This window comes from Prionailurus viverrinus, chromosome E1 (genome assembly GCF_022837055.1).
Source record: "Prionailurus viverrinus isolate Anna chromosome E1, UM_Priviv_1.0, whole genome shotgun sequence".
Taxonomy (NCBI): Eukaryota; Metazoa; Chordata; class Mammalia; order Carnivora; family Felidae; genus Prionailurus; species Prionailurus viverrinus.
This window is the reverse complement of record NC_062574.1, coordinates 46,875,031-46,895,151: the sequence shown is the minus strand read 5'-3', so window position 1 is coordinate 46,895,151 and position 20,121 is coordinate 46,875,031. Positions and strand designations below refer to the sequence as shown.

General features: G+C 54.4%; 1 protein-coding gene across 1 annotated transcript; it reads left to right on the top strand.

The window, feature by feature from the left end:
- The first annotated feature begins 1,320 nt into the window (after positions 1-1,320).
- FADS6 (fatty acid desaturase 6) lies at positions 1,321-15,893 on the top strand. Its single transcript, XM_047832967.1, has 6 exons — positions 1,321-1,559; positions 2,074-2,240; positions 11,989-12,169; positions 12,758-12,945; positions 14,178-14,357; positions 15,074-15,893. The coding sequence occupies exons 1-6, from the start codon at positions 1,379-1,381 to the stop codon at positions 15,221-15,223; spliced, it is 1,047 nt and encodes a 348-aa protein (XP_047688923.1). The 5' UTR covers positions 1,321-1,378; the 3' UTR covers positions 15,224-15,893.
- The last annotated feature ends 4,228 nt before the right edge of the window (positions 15,894-20,121 follow it).

Below are 20,121 nucleotides of genomic sequence, written 5' to 3'. Positions count from 1 at the left end.
TTCTCCACCTCCTTCTCCTCGTGCTTTTCTTCCTCCTTCCCAAAGATCCCCTCTGCAAATGCAGCCCTCGCTGTGCCAGACCTCCTTTAGAAAAGGACTTCAGGGGCGACTGGGTGGCTCAGTGGGTTAAGCGTCTAACTTCCGCTCAGGTCATGATCTCGTGGTTTGTGGGTTCGAGCCCTGCATGGGGCTCTGTGCTGACAGCTCAGAGCCTGGAGCCTGCTTTGGATTCTGTGTCTCTCTCTGCCCCTCCCCTGTTCTGTGTCTGTGTCTCTCTTTCTCAAAAATAAATCAACATTTAAAAAAAAAAAAAAAGAAAGGGACTTCAATGTGAAACCAAGGGGAATGCAAAAACCGAGGAAAAAAGAGAATCGACCCTCAGACGCAGACAAGGGAGTCTGTAGAGCACAGCGGTTTGTGACAGGAGACCTTCCAGCAGCTCTGGGTTGGGGCTACACTGATGGAAAGGGGCCAGGATGGTGTTGCTCCCAAGGCAGGGGGGTGGGTGCTATTTGCCATGACTGTGGGCGCCCTTGAGCGACTGGAACTGCAGAACCCCACTCTGGGTGACCTCTGGCTGTGTTTTCTCTATGGTTATCCCCTTCTCTATGGTTCTTCCTTTTGGAGCTTCTCATTCCAAAAATCGCTGGGCTGGAGAGCCAGTTCTCCATGGGTCACCATTGCTAAAGGCTGGGACCAGAGGGACCCGCACTCCCCATCTGTCTGGATGGAGTGAGTCCTTGAACTTTCTGCCCCACGAATTCAAAAATGTTTATGTGCCAAGCACTGTTCTAGCTACTAAAGATAAGGCCTGAGCAAAAGCGTCAAGGTAACGCCCCGCCGGCACCCAGCGTCCAGTCTGTTGGTGGAGACAGACGTGCCCGGGTCACACGTGGGAGCGTCTGCAAAGTGCTACTGAGAAACATACACAGGCTAGGAGATAAAAATGCTACAGCAAACTCCAGAGGCTGCGGGGACGGGAGAACGCGAGGAAGGGATCTGAGGTCAGGCGGGTCCGAGAAGGGTCTGGAGGGTGGGGTGGGCGCCTCTCCATGGGGGTCTCCGCGGCACTCTCCGCCCGAGTTCCCTCTAGCCCGGGCTGATTCTCCATCCAGGGTGGCCTCCCTACCCGCACGGACCTGCCCGCTCCTCCTGCGCCTTTTCTGTTCCCTCCCGCCCCGAGGGCGCCCCCGGGGGCCGGTCCGGGTCGCTCCCCGTTCCCCCCACGCCGCAAGCGGCAGGAGGCGCTCGGGTGCCCCGCACGCACCGTGACTCGGAGGGCGGGTGTCCCCAGCCAGCGCGTGACTCCGCCCCTGCCCGCCCCCGCCCGCCCTAGGCGCCTCGCAGGGCGCCGCAGACCGTCCCGAGTCCTCCTGGGATGCCCTGGCGGCCCCTCATGGAGCCGGCACCCGGCGCTCCCCGGGGCCACGGCGGGGGCGAGGCGCTGCTGGGTGAGCTGGAGACGCTGGTTCAGGACGTGGTGAGGACGAGCTCTTGGTGGGAGCGCCACGGTGTGGACTGCGCCATCCTCGCGCTCAGCCTCCTCTCGGTGCCGGCCGGTGAGGAGCACCGGACGGGGGGACAGAGGGGGGCGCTGCGGCTGGGGAAGGGGGTGCGGGGTAGGGTGGGGGAGAGGCTGGGGACTGGGGCGTGGGGGACATGGCCCGTGCCCGGGACCCCGGAAGGAGGGGTACACCCCGGACCCGAAAGTCTGATTGCAGTGTCCTGCCCTGTGTCCCCAGAGAATGGGGCGCTGGAGGAGGGAGAAGGCCTGATGGCATGAAGGGCGGTGGAGGGGAAGGTTGAGAGGGAGGAGAGGGACTGGGGGAGGGGAGTATGTTCTAGGGGGGGGAACACCAGGGATGGGGTTTCCCCTGGACCTCTCCTGGCCGGGACCTGCCCCGCCGCCGCCTGTGGCAGCCCCCCACCCCCACCCTGCCCCTGGCCCTGGGCTCACTTTGGCCTGGTCTCCAGCGGTGGGGACCCGGGTGTTTGGACCCAGATCTCCAGGAGCTGGAGAAAGGCCCTGTCTGCTCCCTCTACCCCTCTCCCCACTCTCCTTCCTCTATACAGGGTTCTTAAGCCTGCGCTCTGAGAATGTCCTCGTCCTTGCACTGGGCATCATCATCCTGGGTGTGTGCCACTACACACTCACGGTCAAGGGCAGCCACCTGGCCACACACGGTGCCCTCACCGAGTCAAAACGCTGGAGCAGGATCTGGGAGCTTTTCTTTGTGGAGGTGAGCCTGGGAGGGGTGGGCGTGGCTGCTGGTACTTCCTGTGGGGGCTACCTCAGTGTTCTGCCACAGCCAGCGGGGGTGTTCGGCTGTGTGCCCATGCGGAGGGGCCACTACAGCCTTTGGTATGCATGTCTGAGCGCACAGCGTGCTCTACAGTTTCGCAAGTCTATGTGTGTGTGCTTGTCCCCAAGCCCTTGAGAGGCCGCTTACACTGCTGGGCCCCTCCTGAGAGCTGCATGAGGAATGCACCTGTGCGTACCTGTGCCAGCCCGGGCACCCCTGTTTCTCCTGGGGGCACCCGCTTGCCTCTCTGTGGCACCGGACCAAGTGGCGATAGAACTTCCTTCTCCTACCAGGGCTTCCAGGTCCCTTAGGAACAAATATGAAAGCTGACACCAGAAACGGTCCTTTTCTGCCACTCGTTACCATGACCAACTAACTCAATTATTAACTTTAGGTAACTTTACAAAGGTTTATAGAACTATACACACCTACAGACACACAAATGACATTTTATGAAGTGATACATTTCTTTTTTTTAATATTTTTTTTAATGTTTATTTATTTTTGAGAGAGAGAGAGAGACAGAGTGTGAGCAGAGGAGGGGCAGAGAGAGAGGGTGACACAGAATCTGAAGCAGGCTCCAGGCTCTGAGCCGTCAGCACAGAGCCCAATGCAGGGCTCGAACTCACGGGCCAGGAGATCATGACCTGAGCCGAAGTCAGCTGCTCAACTGACTGAGCCACCCAGGCACCCCAGTGAAGTTATACATTTCTTATCTAGCATTCTCCATTCTCCCTTTCTTCTCCTCCCCTCCTGCACTCATTTCTAAAGTGCTAAGAATAAGAGGAACCCACAGGCTCCTGATCCTTGGCGTCCATTTAGAAAAAATGTTTATTGGGGCACCTGGGTGTCTCAGTTGGTTAAGTTTTGGACTTTGGCTCAGGTCATGGTCTCACAGTTCAAGAGTTTGAGCCCCACGTTGGAGTCTGTGCTGACAGCTCAGCACCTGGAGCCTGCTTCAGATTCTGTGTCTCCCTCTCTCTCTGCCCCTCCCTCGCTTGTGCTCTCTCTCTCTCTCTCATGTGACAGTGCACACATGAGTGGTGGAGGAGCAGAGAGAGAGAGGGAGACAGAGAATCTCAAGCAGGCTCTGCACTGACGTGGGGCTTGAACTCATGAACCGTGAGATCATGATCTGAGCCCAAATCACGAGTCAGACGCTTAACTCACTGAGCCACCCGAGGCGCCCCAATTAGGGTCCATTTCAAGATACTTCCCTTCCCAGAAATCCCTGGGCACTAGTGCTAGCCAGACTCTGAGGCCTGGAGCCAGGGTCAGGTGCATCCCCCAGCCCGCCCCAGTTTGTAATCACGAGCAGGGGAGAAACTGGAGACACGACAGGTAGGATTAGTTCCGTGTGGACTTTTCAAAGCTGTCCTGAGTGCCAGGAGCCTGGGAGCAGCTGGGGATGAGGAGGTGTGGAGTTTGGACAAGTTATGACAGGGGACTTACCTATACAGAGGTGACCTTGTCAAACTTCAGCGTGCAGCTGAATGGTCTGGAAGCCCAGGTTTCTTAGAGGAGAGAGGCCTGGCCACTTTATTTACCAAGGTCCCCAGGTGAATCTGATACCCACCCAAGTCTGAGAACTCCCTGGCCTAGACTCTGGGAGCACAGTAGCCATCGTGGGTGCCAGGCAAAGACAGTGAGCTGAGGACGCCTCCACTGAGAAGCCTCCCCAGTTTCCCCAGCTGAAGAGCTTGCATGGAATCACAGCATGTGACCTGCCCTGGGGACCCACGTGGCTTTGCAGCTGCACGCTGTCTTGTCCCCACGAGCCCCAGGGCAGTGGCCTCATCTTTGTCTCTTTGTATCTTCGGCTCTTGGCACAGGGCTGGGTTCTTGGTGTTTCATTAATGTTTGTTGATGATTACCCCTACAGGTGATGGGGCAACAAAGTCTAGGGAAAAGCCAGCTAGTGGACAGTCATAGCCTAGAGGCCTGTGACCCCCTTGTGGTGGGGGAGGCCTGGCTGTCATGTCAGTGTTGTGACTGCTGCGGGGCGTGTCAGCTCAGTACTCAGGTACTAGCTCACCTGTGTGGGAATGGCCCTGCTTTCTGCCCTGCACAGTGTGGTTCTGGCTACTCTCTGGGGAGGATCTGGTTTCCAGTGTGGGGCAGGGCACGGCTCAGTCTCCCCGTACTGCTGGCTTTAGTGGGGCAAGTGCAGTCCTCGGGGAGGGTGCTGGTCTTGGTGGCCAGGCAGGGGACAGTGTCTGGGCACAGCCTTTGAAGCCGCATGCCCAGCCTCGCTGGCTGCCTGACCTTGGGCAAGGTCTTTAATTCAGTGTTGGCTTCCTCACCTAATAAACAGGATGAGAGCATTACTGGCCCCACGAAGTCATGCTGAGGATTAAGTGAGACCACATAGATCTTGATTTAGGGCCTGGGCCGACTCTTGGACGCTCACCAAGTGTTGGCTTTGCTTTCTCTCTGGAGGGAACATGCTGTAAACTGCAAGGAGAGAGTTAGCAGTTTTGGTTGTTGTTTGTTAGTGCTGTTTGTTGTGTTTTTTTTTTTTTTAATTTTTTTTAACGTTGATTTATTTTTGAGACAGAGAGAGACAAAGCATGAACGGGGGAGGGTCAGGGAGAGGGAGACACAGAATCTGAAACAGGCTCCAGGCTCTGAGCTGTCAGCACAGAGCCCGACGCGGGGCTCGAACTCACGGACCGCGAGATCATGACCTGAGCCGAAGTCGGCCGCTTAACCGACTGAGCCACCCAGGCGCCCCAGTGCTGTTTGTTTTTAACAGAAAGGTTGATGCATTGTGCAAAGCTGGACAGACCTGAGTGTGTGTGTGTGAGTGTGTGAGTGAGTGTGTGTGTGTGTGTGTGTGTGTGTGTGTGTGGGTGTGTGAAGGGTGCTGTTTGCTGCGGCACCTATTCTCTGTGTTGCACAAAGGATAAGTTCGCGCTGCCCAGGACCCTCCTGGACTCCCGACACTCCACTTTTGCCACATCCTGTTGTCTTCTCTCTTTGATCCTTCTCTTGTTGGCTGCCTGTGCTCTGCCCAGACCTTGACCCTCAGGAGCCACCATCACTATAGAATGATCCAGTCCTCTAGTCTGTAGCCCTAGGCGTTAGCAAGTATCATTGGTGTCCCTGGGCACCTGGCTTTTTCCAGTTTTGTCCCAAGGTCTGCTGACTCGAGCTCAGGGTGGGACAAAGACCTGGCCCTCTCTGGCCTCTTGGATCTGGAGCGGGGCGGGGGAGGGTGGCAGGCAGGAGGGACAGGGCAGTGACACTCCAGTTATTGTTTCTTTGAAGCATCCCCAGTCACACACACCTGCCCACACTAGAGTGAACTTCCCTCTGAAGACACATTCTGGTCTACATGAGAAAGTTCCATTCCTCCTGCTTGTGAGCCTTTGACCCACTCCTCGGAGCACTGATGGCTTCCCTGCAGGAGCACCTACCTTTCCCTGTCTGAGGTTATGTGCCTGGACCAGACCTCGGGAAGGGAGGGACAGGGTGGAGTGGGCAGGGCCATTATTGGCTTAAATCCCGGAGCTTGGGAAGGATTAACTCCTGAAATCAGAGGCCTTAAGGACTTCCCTGTATTGCACTCACAATCAAGATGCTCCTCGAGTGGGAGGGAACAGGCTGTACCAGTTACTAAGCTCTTTAGTGTGTCCCAACTTCAAGCTCTCCTTCTAAAGTTGGCTTTGTGCTTCGGGAGTGGGGCCACAGCTGGTCCAAGGAGAACATGGGGGCGCTGGCTCTGCCCTGGGGGAGGGGTGTCACACAGGGGGATGCCATCCCCTTCCTTTGAGTCCAATGTAGTGGTGGAAACAGAGCTCAGAAGCCCCAGCCTGGTCATGATTCTTGAATACTCTCAAGTTCTGTGGTGTGGCCATTATCTCCTGGTCTGTGTCTCTGCCCTTTCCTCTATCTGTACTCAAACCCTGAGGCGTGTTAGTCTGAGTATGCCCAACTGTGATTTTTAAATTTTTAAAAAATTTAGAGGGCAAAACCAGATCTGTAGTACAAAATATACTTTTGTAAAAAAAAACCTTTTGCTTTGAAATAATTATAGATTCACAGGCCCGTTGCAAATATAGGACAGAGAGGTCCAGTGTCCACTTTAGTCAGCTTCCCCCAATAGTTACATTTATATGTGTCTTTCAATAGCCAAACTAGGAAATTGACATAGGCACTGTGTGTGTGTGTGTGTGTGTGTGTGTGTGTACAGGAAATTGACATAGGCACTGTGTGTGCGTGTGTTTGTGTGTGTGTGTGTGTGTGTGTGTGTGTGTGTACAGGAAATTGACATAAGCGCTGTGTGTGTGTGTGTGTGTGTGTGTGTGTGTGTGTACAGGAAATTGACATAGGTACTGTGTGTGTGTGTGTGTGTGTGTGTGTACCTGCCATTTATTTTATCATGTGTAGATCTGCAAAATGGACCTTCCGGCAGCCTCCCTCCCCACCCCACCCCCAGCTTTGGTGTGATTTCCTCAAGGATAAGCCCGAGGACTCTGGGAACTCCTATTTCTGTGGGTCTGTACAGCTTGGCTCTTGGTGGTGGCGACCGTGGTGGGCGTGCATATGGCCTCTCAGTGGCAGAGGACCCCGGAGCAGGGCTAGGTGGTCCAGGCAGTCATCTGTGGATGGCAGCCTGAGTCCAAGGGTTGCAGCCTTGAGGGAGAGGCTCGGAGAGAACAGGGCAGGCTTGCTGTGAGTCCAGCAGTGGCTGCCCAGCCCGAACAGGATTCACAGGTTGAGGGAGGAGCTTGGGGGGGCTGAGACAGTGCTGGTCCAGGCTGAGCAGTGATGGCTGAGCAGTGCCCTCCACGTCACTGAGCTTGTCCAAGCCCTCCTCTGCGTGCTGGAGACACAATGGCAAGCGAGACCCGCTCTAGTTCTCCAAGGGCTCAGAGTCAAGTGGGGAAGCAATAAAAATCCTGATTATATTGGCCGATTCTTCCTGGGTGCTTACAGTGTACTTTACATGAATTATCTTCTTTTTAAAAAAAATTTATTTTCTTACGTTTTTAAAATTTATTTTTGAGAAAAAGAGAGAGAGAGAGAGAGAGACACCACAAGTGGGGAAGGGGTGGAGACAGAGAGGGAGACACAGAAGCTGAAGCAGGCTCCAGGCTCTGAGCTGTCAGCATGGAGCCTGATGTGGGGCTCGAACTCACGAACTGTGAGATTGTGACCCAGGCTGAAGTCAGATGCTCAACCAACTGAGCCACCCAGGTGCCCCGAATTATCTTCTTTAGTAATCATGCCTCCCTATGAGGGGGATGCTGTTATTACCCTCACTTCGTACATGAGGAAACACTGATCTGGGGGGTTCAGTCACTTGGCCAAGGCTGCTCAGCCAGGACCAGGGCAGGCAGAATGTGACAGGGACATCAAGCAGGTGATGTGCAGGCCGTGAGCACAGAGAGAGCACAGCAGGGGTACTAGGCAATGTCTGCAGACATCTTTGGCTGTTGTGACTGGTGTGTGTGTGTGTGTGTGTGTGTGTGTGTGTGTGCTTGTGTGTGTGTGCGTGCGTGTGCACTCGCACGTGTGTTACTGGCATCTGGTGGGTCGAGGTTGGATGCCGTAAACAGCCTTCAGTGCATAGGATAGGCCTCACAACAATGACCCTGTCCCAAATGTCGGTGGTGCCAGGGCCGAGAACTCCTGGGGAACGTGTCCAGACGAAGAACTGCCAGGACAGTGCTGCCAGCCCCAGCCCCAGGCGGAGCAGATGTACATGTAAAGGCAGGGATACGGGCGACAGCATGGTACATGAGGGACCCACAGAAATCTGGACTCTGGAGAGAAGGAGTAAGGAGGACTGTGTGCCCAGCAGAGGAGCTGGGGAGTTTCTGGGGACAAGGCCTTAAAGGGGAGAGAATCCCGTCATGGCTGCTCGATGGCTCAGGGCTGACCACATCCAGCCAGCTCCCATCAAGACGAGGTTCCCAGGGTCTCCTCTTGCTTTGGCCCTCACTGCTGCCCCCTCTCTTATCCAGAAGTGCTAAGAGGTGGCCATGTTCACCTGGGTCCTGCCCGGTACCTGAGGACTCAGACTCAGAAACTTGTATCCTCACCGAGTAGGGTTTTCAGATGTAGCAAAAAAACAAAAACAAAAACAAAAACAAAAACAAAAACAAAACAGGACTCCCAGAGAAATTTGAGTTTCAGGTAAAAAAACCAGTTTTTGTAGAAGTATATCCCAAATAGTGTATTCGGCTCAAGTCATGATCTCGTGGTTTGTGGGCTTGAGCCCTGCATCAGGCTCTGTGCTGACAGCTTGGAGCCTGGAGCCTGCTTCAGATTCTGTGTCTCCCTCTCTCTCTGCCCTGCCCCTGCTCACATGGTGTCTCTCAAAAATAAATAAATGTTAAAAAAAAAAAGAGGGGCGCCTGGGTGGCTCAGTCAGTTAAGTGCTTGACTTCGGCTCAGGACATGATCTCATGGTTCGTGGGTTCAAACCCCGCATCAGGCTCTGTGCTGACAGCTCGGAGGCTGGAGCCTGCTTCGGATTCTGTGTCTCTCCCTCTCTCTGCCCCTCCCCCACTCATGCTTGAGCGCACGCTCGCACTCTCTCCCGAAAATAAATATTAAACATTTTTTTAAAGAAAAAAAGGAAAGACAACCTGTCACTGCCCACTTTTTGAATTCAGAATTATGTAAGCATAGTTCCTATTCAAAAAATAATTGTTTTCAAACTACCAGCTTAGCTGTTAATTACCTTTGGCCACCGGCGGAGGGCGGAGGATGCCTGAGAGAGCAAACAGCTGAGTGAAGGAAGAAGTGAATGATGGGAGACTTGGGGTCCCTGATACTTAGCAGAGGGCAGGTGGCAAGAGGACTTTCACTGGTACCTGCCCATGCACACTGTGGCCACTTGTAGAGCCTGAGTGCTGCTAGGAGATTGGAGCCCTTAAGTCTTCTGGAGGGACTACATGTTGACATTAAGAGGTTAACACCAGCGTTGGGGACCCCGCTGGTTCAGGCAGTGGAGCATGTGACTCTTGATCTTGGGATCATGAATTTGAGCCCCACTTCGGACGTAGAGATTACTAAAAAGAAGAAGAAGAAGAAGAAGAAGAAGAAGAAGAAGAAGAGGGGAATGGAGGAGGAGAAGGACGAGGAGGAGGAGGAGAGACATCATCAAGCCTTGAGGCTTCTGGAATTCTCCCTGGGTCTGCATGTGGAATCCTCTTGGGTGAGACCTCTGCCCAATCCTTCACAGCGGACAGTGCATTTCCCAGCTGCCTCCGCAGCATTTGGCCATCTCCCCTGCCTTCTGGCTGACGGGCGTACATGCGCAGGAGACGCGCGGCAGGGTGTGCAGTCTTCTCTTCCAGCCCAAAGCCACCCCCTCCTTTCCTCTACGGAAGGAACATCCAGAAGGGAGTGAGAATTCCAGTGTTATAGAAATAGCCCCAAATCTGTTCTTATTCATATAAAAAGGCCAACCATGTACAGACTCTGGAAGTGTGCACTGAGTCACATGCAGCTCAGCTCTCAGCTTCCTGGGGTCTGGCCACGTGGCTGAGAAGCTGACTGAGGACCCGTCGGGGTCCCTGAGGGCCCAGCTCTTACCATGTTCAGCCCTACTCAGGCGCCAGGTCGTTTGTGACATCACTAGTCAGAGTGCAGTGAGCCGCCAGTGTGCGTGGAGATGTGGAGCCCGTGCTGGAAAGGAAAGGCAACTTCGTCCCCGCGCAGTACAGGTGTGGTTGGCCCTTGAAGGAGAGGTGCACAGAAGCAGCAATTAAAAACAGTTGCTTCTTGGGGCACCTGGCTGGCTCAGTCGGTTGAGCGTCCAACTCTTGATTTCTGCTCAGGTCATGATCCCAGGGTCGTGGGATTGAGCCCTGCATCCGGCCCTGCTCTGAGCATGGAGCCAGCTTGGGATTCTCTCTCTGTCTCTCTCTCTCTTCCCCTCTGCCCCTCTCACCCGCTCTCTGTAAAATACAACAAAAACAAAACCAGTTGCTGGTTCCAGTTACATGGGAGAGAGCCTTGAGGATCAAAACACACACCTGGAAGCCCTGGACAGAGGCAGGCTGGCCCCTGAGGATGTCCCGGCAGACCCCAGCCACAGCCCTGTGTGCCCGCTGCTGAAAGCTTCTGCCTGGAACCCAAACCAACCACGTGGCCCCGATGGGTGCGTGCTCTGGAGACCAGCAGGCCTGCAAGAGATGTCACTTCAGCTGACACGTGACCTGCCCGCCCCCTGCAGCCTGGCCCAACCTCGTCCCTCTGCGAGCTTATAGAAACAGACAGCAGAACTCATTCCTAGGCAGATTACCTCCTCCTGCTGCTGTCATGGACTCCTAGCAGGGCTGTGCTGGACCCCATCCTCTGTCTCCAGAGGGGCCCCTGCAATACGGGGTTGACGTGTCTGTTGTAAAACCGCAGTTGTGACCTCCCTAACTGTCCCTCTCCCCCCCCCCCGCCCCCGCCCCACCCCAGCATCCTTTAGCTAGACCTTCCAGCTGTATTTCAGTGCCGTTTCATTCCGAGGGAGCAGGTTGCTGCAAACAGAGTGTGAAGACAGTGTTGTTCCTTATATGTCTTCTCCTGGCTTTGCCTCTGCTGCCTGGGGCCCAGAGCCTGGGTTCCTGCTCTCTTGGAGTTAGCGGCTCATCTCCAGGGCCTTACGGCTTATCTTGGGTGGATTCTGGGTTCAGATCCTACCTCTGCCACCTTCCTAGCCAAGTGGCCTGGAGTTAGTCACCTGGGGTGGTCACGTGGCCTCTCTCTGCCTCAGTTTCTGCTTCTGTCAATTGTGAATAATAACGCCGCTGACTCACTAGGCTTGGGAGATGAGCAAATCACATTTGTAAAGTGCAGCACGCTGGGCACTCAGGGAAGGGTGTTCAGCTGTCTTTTCGAGGCTCACAGTGGTGACTGGCGCTGGAAGAGTCTTCAAGTCCTTCCGGAAACAGGCAGGCAGCGATCTTGGATAAAATTAACAAGATCTTCTGGTCTGGATGAAATGCTGGAGGAAGCTGTTGTCTGCGTTTTCATTTGCATATATCTGCATAAGAAACTCCTTATTGCCTCTTTTGCATTCAGAATGATTGCCCTTCTTGTGGGGTCCCTGAGCCTCTGCTTCTCCTGGGCAGCTACGAAGAATCGCACGAGGGTGAGGGTGCGTGCCAGAGGAGTCACCCCTGGGGAGAGGTTCACACTCAGCCCCCCACCCGGGCTCCTCACCCTGGGCGCCACCCTCATGGCCAGGCCACTCTCGCGCCCCTCCCCTTGCCGCTCTGGGCTCCGAATGCAAAGCAGCGTTATGGAAATACAGATATTTCCGAGATAAACATGAATAAAATAATTGCAGCTGGGTGCCCGGAGCCTTTCCTGCAGTGTGCCCAGTCCCCTGAGAGCCCTGTCAGGCTTGCAGGCTTGCTCGGGTGGCCAGTGACAGAGTGGCAATCGTGGGGGTTGGCGTCTCACCTCCAAACCCCTAGTGGGCCACCCACTAGTGGACGCACCCCTAGGGGTTAGGGGTTAGCATCGCCACCCCTAGTGGACGCAGTTCTTTTGACTTGTTGCTACCCTGTGGTCGCGGAACCTGAGAGTAGATGGTCTGATTAGCCCCAGGGTGTGAGGCAGGAAGGTCCCGGAAATGCAGCATCCGGGGACGGTGGGTGTCCTTGAGGTCCTACTTTGCCTGACTGTGCCTGACACGGCCCCCGGTGCCCTCCCTGGCTCCCTCCTCTAGGTATGCTCGTCCTTCTCTGCAGAATACGGCAAGTATGGACACGTCAAGATGCACCATGGTTACACCAATGTGTTGGGCCTTGGGGACTCGAGCACGTGGAGGCTGCCTTGCCTCAACCGCTACGTGTACATGTTCCTTGCTCCTCTCTTGATCCCCGTCCTCACCCCATTGGTGGCTGTTGGTGAGTATGCCAGGGCCCCACTTCCCTTACTCCCCGTCCTGGCTTCCTGGAGGCTGCTTGTAGAGGAAGCTGGGAGCCCCAAGTTAAGACCGGAAACTTTCTGAGACAGCCAGGCAGGGTGGAAGGAGCCTCGGCCCCCGGGCCAAGTCTGGCTGTGCTGATGACCACAGGCAGGTAACTTAACCGGTCTGAGCCTCAGGTTCTTACTTGGTCCTCAAGGGCGGTGGGAAAGCATCATGAGGTCATAGATGTAAAAATACTTTGCAAAGGCCTTGCGCTCTATTGCGGGTTGTGGACTGTAATATCGGGAGAGCAGTATCGTGTGGTGGAAAGAGGGGCTGGAGGGCAGCCGGACCCGGGTCCCAGCCGTGGATGGCTCTCACCACCTACCAGCAGAGTGGGCTTGGCCAAGTTGCTTAATGCTGTTTCCTTATCCATAAAATGGGTGAACCTACTTTTCAGGGCTGTGTGGATGAACGGTCGCCCTAGTTAACGCCCTAGTTAGCACCATTGGGCCGGGGGCGGGGGCGGGGGGAAGGCTTTTCCTCCCCCCCACCCCCACACTCTCTTTCTTGCTCCCTCTGGCAGAGCGGCTGAGAAAGGTGGAGCTCAGGTCGGCTGTGCGGACGCTGGGCCTGATTTCCCTGGGCCTCTATGCTCACTACTGGCTGCTTCTGAATGTGTCTGGCTTCGGGAGCCCCGGCTCGGCCCTGCTGTGCATGTTCACCACCAGGTCCCTGCTGGCCCACCCTTACCTCCACATCAACATCTTCCAGGTGAGGCCTCCCCGACCCTGAGCACAGGCTAGACTCAGTGTTCTGGGGAGAGAGATGCACTCCCCCCACCTCCCACCCCAACCTCTCTCCGTGGGTCATCACAGAGAAGTTGGATTTCAGGTAAAGAGTTTGCTTCTCTGCAACACCAGCTGCCATTCACATGTGGACCGTGGATGGAAGATTTGAGAAACTTAAAAAAAAAATTTTTTAATGTTTATTCATTTTTGAGAGACACAGAGAGAGAGAGTGAGCACGAGTGGGGGAGGGGCAGAGAGGGAGGGAGACGCGAATCCGAAGCAGGCTCCAGGCTCTGAGCTGTCAGCACGGAGCCCGACGTGGGGCTCGAACTCACAAACCATGAGATCATGACCTGAGCCGAAGTCGGAGGGGGCTCAACTGACTGAGCCACCCAGGTGTCCCAAGATTTGAGAAAGTTCTATGCATAGGGCACTTGATTAGGCCCTGTGGGGGCACAGGTGATTAGGACCCCATCTCCTGCCCTCAGGGCACTTACTGTGATGACCCCAAGTGAGGAGGGCCTTCACAGATGGAGGGGGTGGAGATGGGAGGTGTTCAGGGGAGGCCTGGGGCTCAGCACTCAGTTCTAGGGCCATTTCCATAGGCAAGCGCCCCTGCTCCCTGGACACAAAGACTAGGTGCCTGGAAGTCAGAGTATCCTTCCCCATTCCAGCACCTGCCGTGCTGCCAGTGATGACTTCATCTCCTAGGACACAGCTGTGGGTCCTGCCTCCCTGTCCTACTGGAGCGGAAGCACCCATTCACTTGCAAATCCTTAAGACCCAGGACTGACCTGGCAGAGGAGGCATTTTTCCATACTTGTTGAATGAAACAACAAGAGGGTGCACAAACTTGATCTTGAAGCCTGAGCAGGATTTTGATGGGGGGAAAGAGAGCAGAGAAGGGTCTCTCCAGGATGAGATAAAGGCAGAGTGGCGTGAGAGCGCGCAGTGGGAAGTCGTGGGCATGTCAGTACCACGGGGTTCAAGGGGGTACCCAGGCCACGCCCCTTGTTGTACAGGTGGAGAGAGAGACCCAGAGATGGGTGAGACTGAGCTCAGAGCACAGACAGGAGAGTCTCGCCACAGTGGGGGTGAGGGAGGCAGAAGGACCCTCTGGGTCCCCACGTGGTGGGTGAGGATGTCCGGGGCAGGGCGGGAAGGCGCGGGGCTGCCCAGCCCAGCCTGAAGCTATGACCCACGTGTCTGTCACAGCACATTGGGCTGCCCATGTTCTCTCGGGACAAGAAGCCTCAGAGGATTCACATGATGAGCCTGGGTGTGCTGAACCTGCCCCGACTGCCTGTACTGGAATGGGCGTTCGGCCACTCCATTGTCAGCTGTCACGTGGAGCACCACCTCTTCCCCCGGCTCTCTGACAACATGTGCCTGAAGGTAGGCGAGGATCAGGCTGGCCTGGGCAGAGGTTCCCTGGAAGGACCGCCCCGTGTACGAGCAGCAGAGTGCATTTCTGACCAGAGACATGTGGGTTCCTTACCAGCACTGTGACTCTGGACAAGTTAACTGAATGTCTCGGAGCCTCAGCTTCCCCCTCTGGAAAATGAGGGTAAGCAGGGCTTGCTAGCAGCAGGCTTTAAGGTTGAAATGAAATGGATCTGAAATGCTAGGCACACAGTACGTGCTTGGTAAAAGGGAGCTCTAGCTTTTGCTTTTTTTTTTTTTTAATGCTTATTTTTGAGAGAGAGAATGTGTATGTGTGAGGGAGGGAGGGGCAGAGAGAGAGGAAGAAAGAGAATCCCACGCAGGCTCGGTGCTGTCAGTGCAGAGCCTGACGTGGGTCTTGAATCCACGAACCGTGAGATCATGACTTGAGCCAAGATCAAGAGTCAGATACTTAACTGACTGAGCCACCCAGGCACCCCAGGGAGCTCTAGCTTTTATCCCCCATGCCAAGGAGGACTGTCATGGAGTTGGGAGCCCTGGGGAAGGAAGTGGGGAGAAACCCCTCACCCTTTTCCCTTGCCTGCTGGGAGGGGAGAGGCAGGAATGGTCCCTGCCCCTCATCTCCTCCAAAGCCTCATGGCCCCCCGTGGGGAGGGACCTGCCCACAGTCCTGACTCAGCCGCCCCTCCTCCTGCCCATCTTGTCAGGTGAAGCCCGTGGTGTCCCGGTTCCTCCAGGAGAAGCGGCTGCCTTACAACGAGGACTCCTACATGGCTCGCTTCTGGCTGTTCCTCAGTCGCTATGAGGAGTTCATGGTGCAGACCCCTCCCATCACAGAGCTGGTGGGATTGCAGTAAAAGGGTGGGGGGGCGCCCCCTGCGCCCTGCCTCCCCACCCCCCAGCCCGATCCTAGCTCTCTTGCTTCTGCTGGCCTTCCCTCAGTCCAGGAGGGCATGGGCCCTTCCCCAGGGTGGTGGCTTGGCTGCTGGTGGTGGAGTGGGGAGGCACTGGGGGCAGTGAGGTGGAGAGCTCAGGCTGGGATTTCTGGAGAAACCCGCTTGCTTTTCTGGGTTTGGAGGGATATCTGGGGGAAAGGAATAACAGTGGTGGGCATTCTGGTCAGTCTGGATCTCAGCCAACTTCATCTTGGGGTGGGGGTGGGGGAGGGCGCTAAACAGCTGGATTCCTCCCCTGCTGTGTCTGAGCCTTGATAGGGCTAAGGGAAGGTGATGGGGAATGGGGTTAGGAGAGGCCCTGGGCAGGGCAGTAGGTGAGGAGAGCGAAGGGTCAGGCCCTCAGGGCCTCCCGGGCGCCAGGAGACCCCATGCTCAACTGCCCACTGCTTCTTCCTGTGTTCTTTGAGGCTGTGTCCCCCAAGGAGCCCTCTCCCCAGGGGCCACAGGGAGAGGTTACTTTTTTAAAAAATTAAAAAAAAATTTTTTTTTCTTTATTTTTGAGAGACAGAGTCAGAGCATGAGCAGGGGAGGGGCAGAGAGAGAGAGAGAGAGAGACGGAATCTGAAGCAGGCTCTGGGCTCAGCTGTCAGCACAGAGCCTGATGCGGGGCTCGAACCCATGAACTGTAAGATCATGACCTGAGCCAAAGTCGGACGCTTAATGGACTGAGCCACCCAGGTGCCCTGGGAGAGGTTACTTTTGGCAGACTTTCCTAATTTCTCTGCCGGAGAAGCCTGTGCAAGACACTGGCTCAGCAGCAACCAAGACCCTCGAGAACATCAGTGAAATTAAGGTGTATGTGTTTGGTGGGGAGGGCACTCCAGGGGAAATAAGGGCATAGATAAGAGTGTAAATAGCTTTGAGCTTGACCTTGGCGAGCTCTAGATAAAGTCTGCTTTGTTCCATGATGTCTAGCAGGGGTAGGCCTCGAAGAACTATCAATTGCAAGGAGAAAAATTACTGGGGGTGGGTAGCCGAGGCTGGAGGGGGTGATGGGAACAGGGTCTGGAGGACAGACAGCCTTAGAGGGGAGGGGAAGGAGAGCAGGGTGCAGCTACAAAGGCTTGAGTCAAGAGCTGGGCTTGGCTGTGAACAGGTGCAGGGAGGAAGGCAGGGATACAGGGGATCACTGATGCCAGCTGGAGGAGGACAGCGGTGTGCTTGGGACACCACTGAGGGTCAGCCAAAAGTGGGCAGCCTTGAGAGAGGACTGGGAACCTCCCTAACTAGTGGCTGGGCAAGAGGGTGCAAGGATGGGGCCCAGCTGGAGGCTGAGGCAGGAACAGAGAAGTAGGCCAGGCCTATGACAGGAGACCAGAGCAGTTAGTCTAAAGCAGGGTTTCTTACGTTGGCACTATTGACATCGTGGCCGGATCATTCTTTGCCACTGGGGCTTGTCCTGGGCACCCTGGGGTGTTTAACAGCATCCCTAGCTTCTACCCACTGGGATGCCAGGAACCCAAGTTGTAACAATCAAAAATGTCTCCGGGCATTGCCAACTAACTGTCCCCTAGGGGGCAAAATCATCTTAGGTTGAGAACATGCGGGTCATGTTCAGAGCACACAATTGCCTTGTTTTTCAGTGAAGCCTTTGGACAAGGTAAAGGGCCTGCTGGCCCTGATGGTGGGGAGGCTGAATGGGATGGGCGGAGGGGCTAGACAGCAGGCGAAGGCATCCTCGAAGCCTGGTCCTGTTGGAGCACCCACCCTGCGCCTCCAAATCCATTCCCTACTCTTCTTCGCCCTGCCTTCCTCTACCAAAGACCACAGCTGCTGTCCGGTGCCCTTTCCTATAGCTACGGCTCTCACCACTTCTGAAACTGCTCCCTCCTTTTGCTTCTTCAGGACCTGGGGTGGTAGTGGCTTCCCGCCGTTGCTAGCCTGGGGGTGCTCCACCATTCCCTTGATCCTGGCCACACCTCTGTACAAAGTTCCTTCATTAAACTCTTTTCAGTCAGTCCTTTGGAGTGTGCCATCTGTTTCCTGCTGGGAGGCTGACTGATAGAGCAGAGTTTTGGATCCAAGCAGCCCTCCTGGAACAAGAAAGCCTTGGCAGCCTCCCCAGCCTTGTCCTTTGCTATATGTTATTGCTGCTGTTTCAAAATGCATTAACAGCTCAGAAATTGCCTTCAGGTCTGGGAATGTGATTAATCAAACTGCTCATTCTCCGCATGAAAAAATGCGATGTCAGAAAAGGTCCCATTGCGGAGTCCTGGCCAATGATCAAAACCATCCTAATCTATAACCAGTGACTCATTGTTATTGACCTGGGCCTGAGTGGGGGCTGGGCAGTAGCTGAAGGCCCCGGTATGAGACCTGGCTGGACTACAGGTGCCTGGGAATAAGTCACTCGATTTCTTTGAGGCTCAATTTTCTGTTACTCTAAGGATGTGGGCTGGGAAAGCATGGGGCTTGGGAGGGAAGGGTGAAGTGATAGGAGTGAATGAAGCCCTCCCAGGACTGTGCAGATACCTGAGGTCTAATTTACAGAATTATAGGGGAGGTGATTATATTGACAATGGTGATGAGAGTTAACATTTTCAGAACTTATGGCCAACAATTTTACCTACGCCACCTAGTTTCAGGTTTTACAAGACGTTTTTACTATTTTTTCCTTCATATGGTGAAGACGAGGCTTAGAAAAATTAAATTTCTCAACATTCTATCGCTAGTAAGTGTTAGGAGAAGGATTCAAACCTAGTGTGTCTGATTCCAGAATCCATGCTCTCGACCACCAGACATACTGTTTCTGGGTGGGGAGTCCTGTAGGGATTTCAGAGATGTCTGATCCTGACTCTCCTTCTCTTCCTCCCCATGAAAGGATAACACATAGGGGCGCCTGGGTGGCGCAGTCGGTTAAGCGTCCGACTTCAGCCAGGTCACGATCTCGCGGTCCGTGAGTTCGAGCCCCGCGTCAGTCTCTGGGCTGATGGCTCAGAGCCTGGAGCCTGTTTCCGATTCTGTGTCTCCCTCTCTCTCTCTGTTCCTCCCCCGTTCATGCTCTGTCTCTCTCTGTCCCAAAAATAAAATGAACGTTGAAAAAAAAATTAAAAAAAAAAAAAAAGAAAGGATAACACATAGTTTGATCACTAAGACAAACTCTTCAGGAGCATTTGCACATGCCAGGCACTATACAGAGCTCTGGGGATATAAAAGTGAATGAGATTGAGCCCCAACCTCATGGAGTTTACCATCTAGTGCAGGAATTGACATACATTCTGTAAAGGGCCAGATAGTAAGCATTTTGGGCTTTGTGGACCATGTGGCCCCAGTCACAACTACTCAAAGCACTTCGTGCCATCAAAGTGTGAAAACAGCCACAGAGAATATGTAAAGAAATGAGCATGACTGTGTTCCAATAAAACTTTTTTTGAACTTTATGTAATTTTCACATGCCACAAAATATTGTTTGCAATTCTTTAACCATTTAAGAATGTAAAAACCATCAGCTTGGGCAGGATTTGGCCTGCAAGCCATAGTTTGCCTCCTCCTGGTTTAGTGGGACAGGCACAAAATACAATTACTTTTTAAAAAGCAGAACAGTCATTCACTTCTCAATAGGAAGGAGGGGAAGTGACAAGGAGAGGCACATGTCCTATTTCTTGAACTGGATGGTGCTTATATGGTTACATCTTGTGGTTTCATCAAACAGTACACTTATGATTTATGCACTTTTCTGTTTGTTATACTTCAATAAAAAAGACCATTTAAAAAACAGTAAGCAGTGTAATAAGTAACGATGAGCTAAAGTAGAGTCTTGGGCGGGGTGGGGGTGGGGCGGGGGGGTGGGCAAGAAGGGACCTTAATCCAGCTTGGGAGAAGATGCATCAGGGAAGGCTTCTCCGACGAAGTGTCTGACAAAGAGGGACCTTGGGGAAAAAGGAAGCTGAAGCTGGCATTAGGTTTATTGGGTCAGATTTGACCAGGGATCCTGTCTTTTAAATACATATTTTGGTCACCGTGGATTTTTGGCATTAATTTTGATCTTTCAAAACGTTGCATGAAAATACTACTGATCTTGATTACTGGGGCTTTTGGCGCTCCCTTCAATTCTGCACCCAAGGCCAGTGCCTTAGCAGCCTCACCCTTACTTCCAGTGCTGCTGGGCAAGGGTGGGAGATCTGCCCTGTCCTTAGAACCGAGGGCAAGCCGCTTCTCCCGTTTCTTTACCTACGTAAAAGGGAGGGGGGGGGGTTGAGACGGGATTGGATCTCCAAAGTTTAAAATGCTCCCTAGCCCGACCTGGACAGCATCTGGCCAGGGTCACGCCTGTAGAACGCCCAGAAAGCCCCGAAGGCTCCGGCAGAAGCCCTTTTTTTCCAGACTTCCGGACTCCGTGGTTATTACGCAATGGACAGGGAGGCGCCCTTGGAACTCGACTCGTGATTGGTTGGGAAGAAACCAGACGCAGGGAGGGAGGGTTCACTTTGAAAAGGGAAGGGCCCGTGCGTCATCAGAGAGCGACGAGAGTCTCTGAGTGGGAGGGGCTAAGTAAAGTAAGCCCCTTCCTAATTGGCTCCCTCCTTCAAGCGGGATTGGAACAGCGATAAAGATTCGCTCTCCTCCAACCCTAGCCTCTAGACGATTGGAGGGAGGGTGAAGGTTGGGGAGAAATTTATTAAGTCACGACAGTTCGGACGTCCTGGGGGCGGGCCCTCAGCGATAGAGGGTGGATCCGAGGGCGGACTTCTCCTTTTGGGGCGGGATTCCTTCGGGCGGGGGGAGTGTGGCCTCCACGCTGCGCTCTCCCAAAGCGTGGGAGGCGGGACTTGGGGGCGGGGCTATGGAGGGGCGGGGCC

Bases quoted from the DNA above. Each gene is read 5' to 3' on its own strand.
- FADS6 (XM_047832967.1), top strand. From the start codon at position 1,379: ATGCCCTGGCGGCCCCTCATGGAGCCGGCACCCGGCGCTCCCCGGGGC. The intron at 1,560-2,073 runs GTGAGGAGCACC...TCCTCTATACAG, and splicing joins CCTCCTCTCGGTGCCGGCCG to GGTTCTTAAGCCTGCGCTCT. The intron at 12,170-12,757 runs GTGAGTATGCCA...TCCCTCTGGCAG, and splicing joins CACCCCATTGGTGGCTGTTG to AGCGGCTGAGAAAGGTGGAG.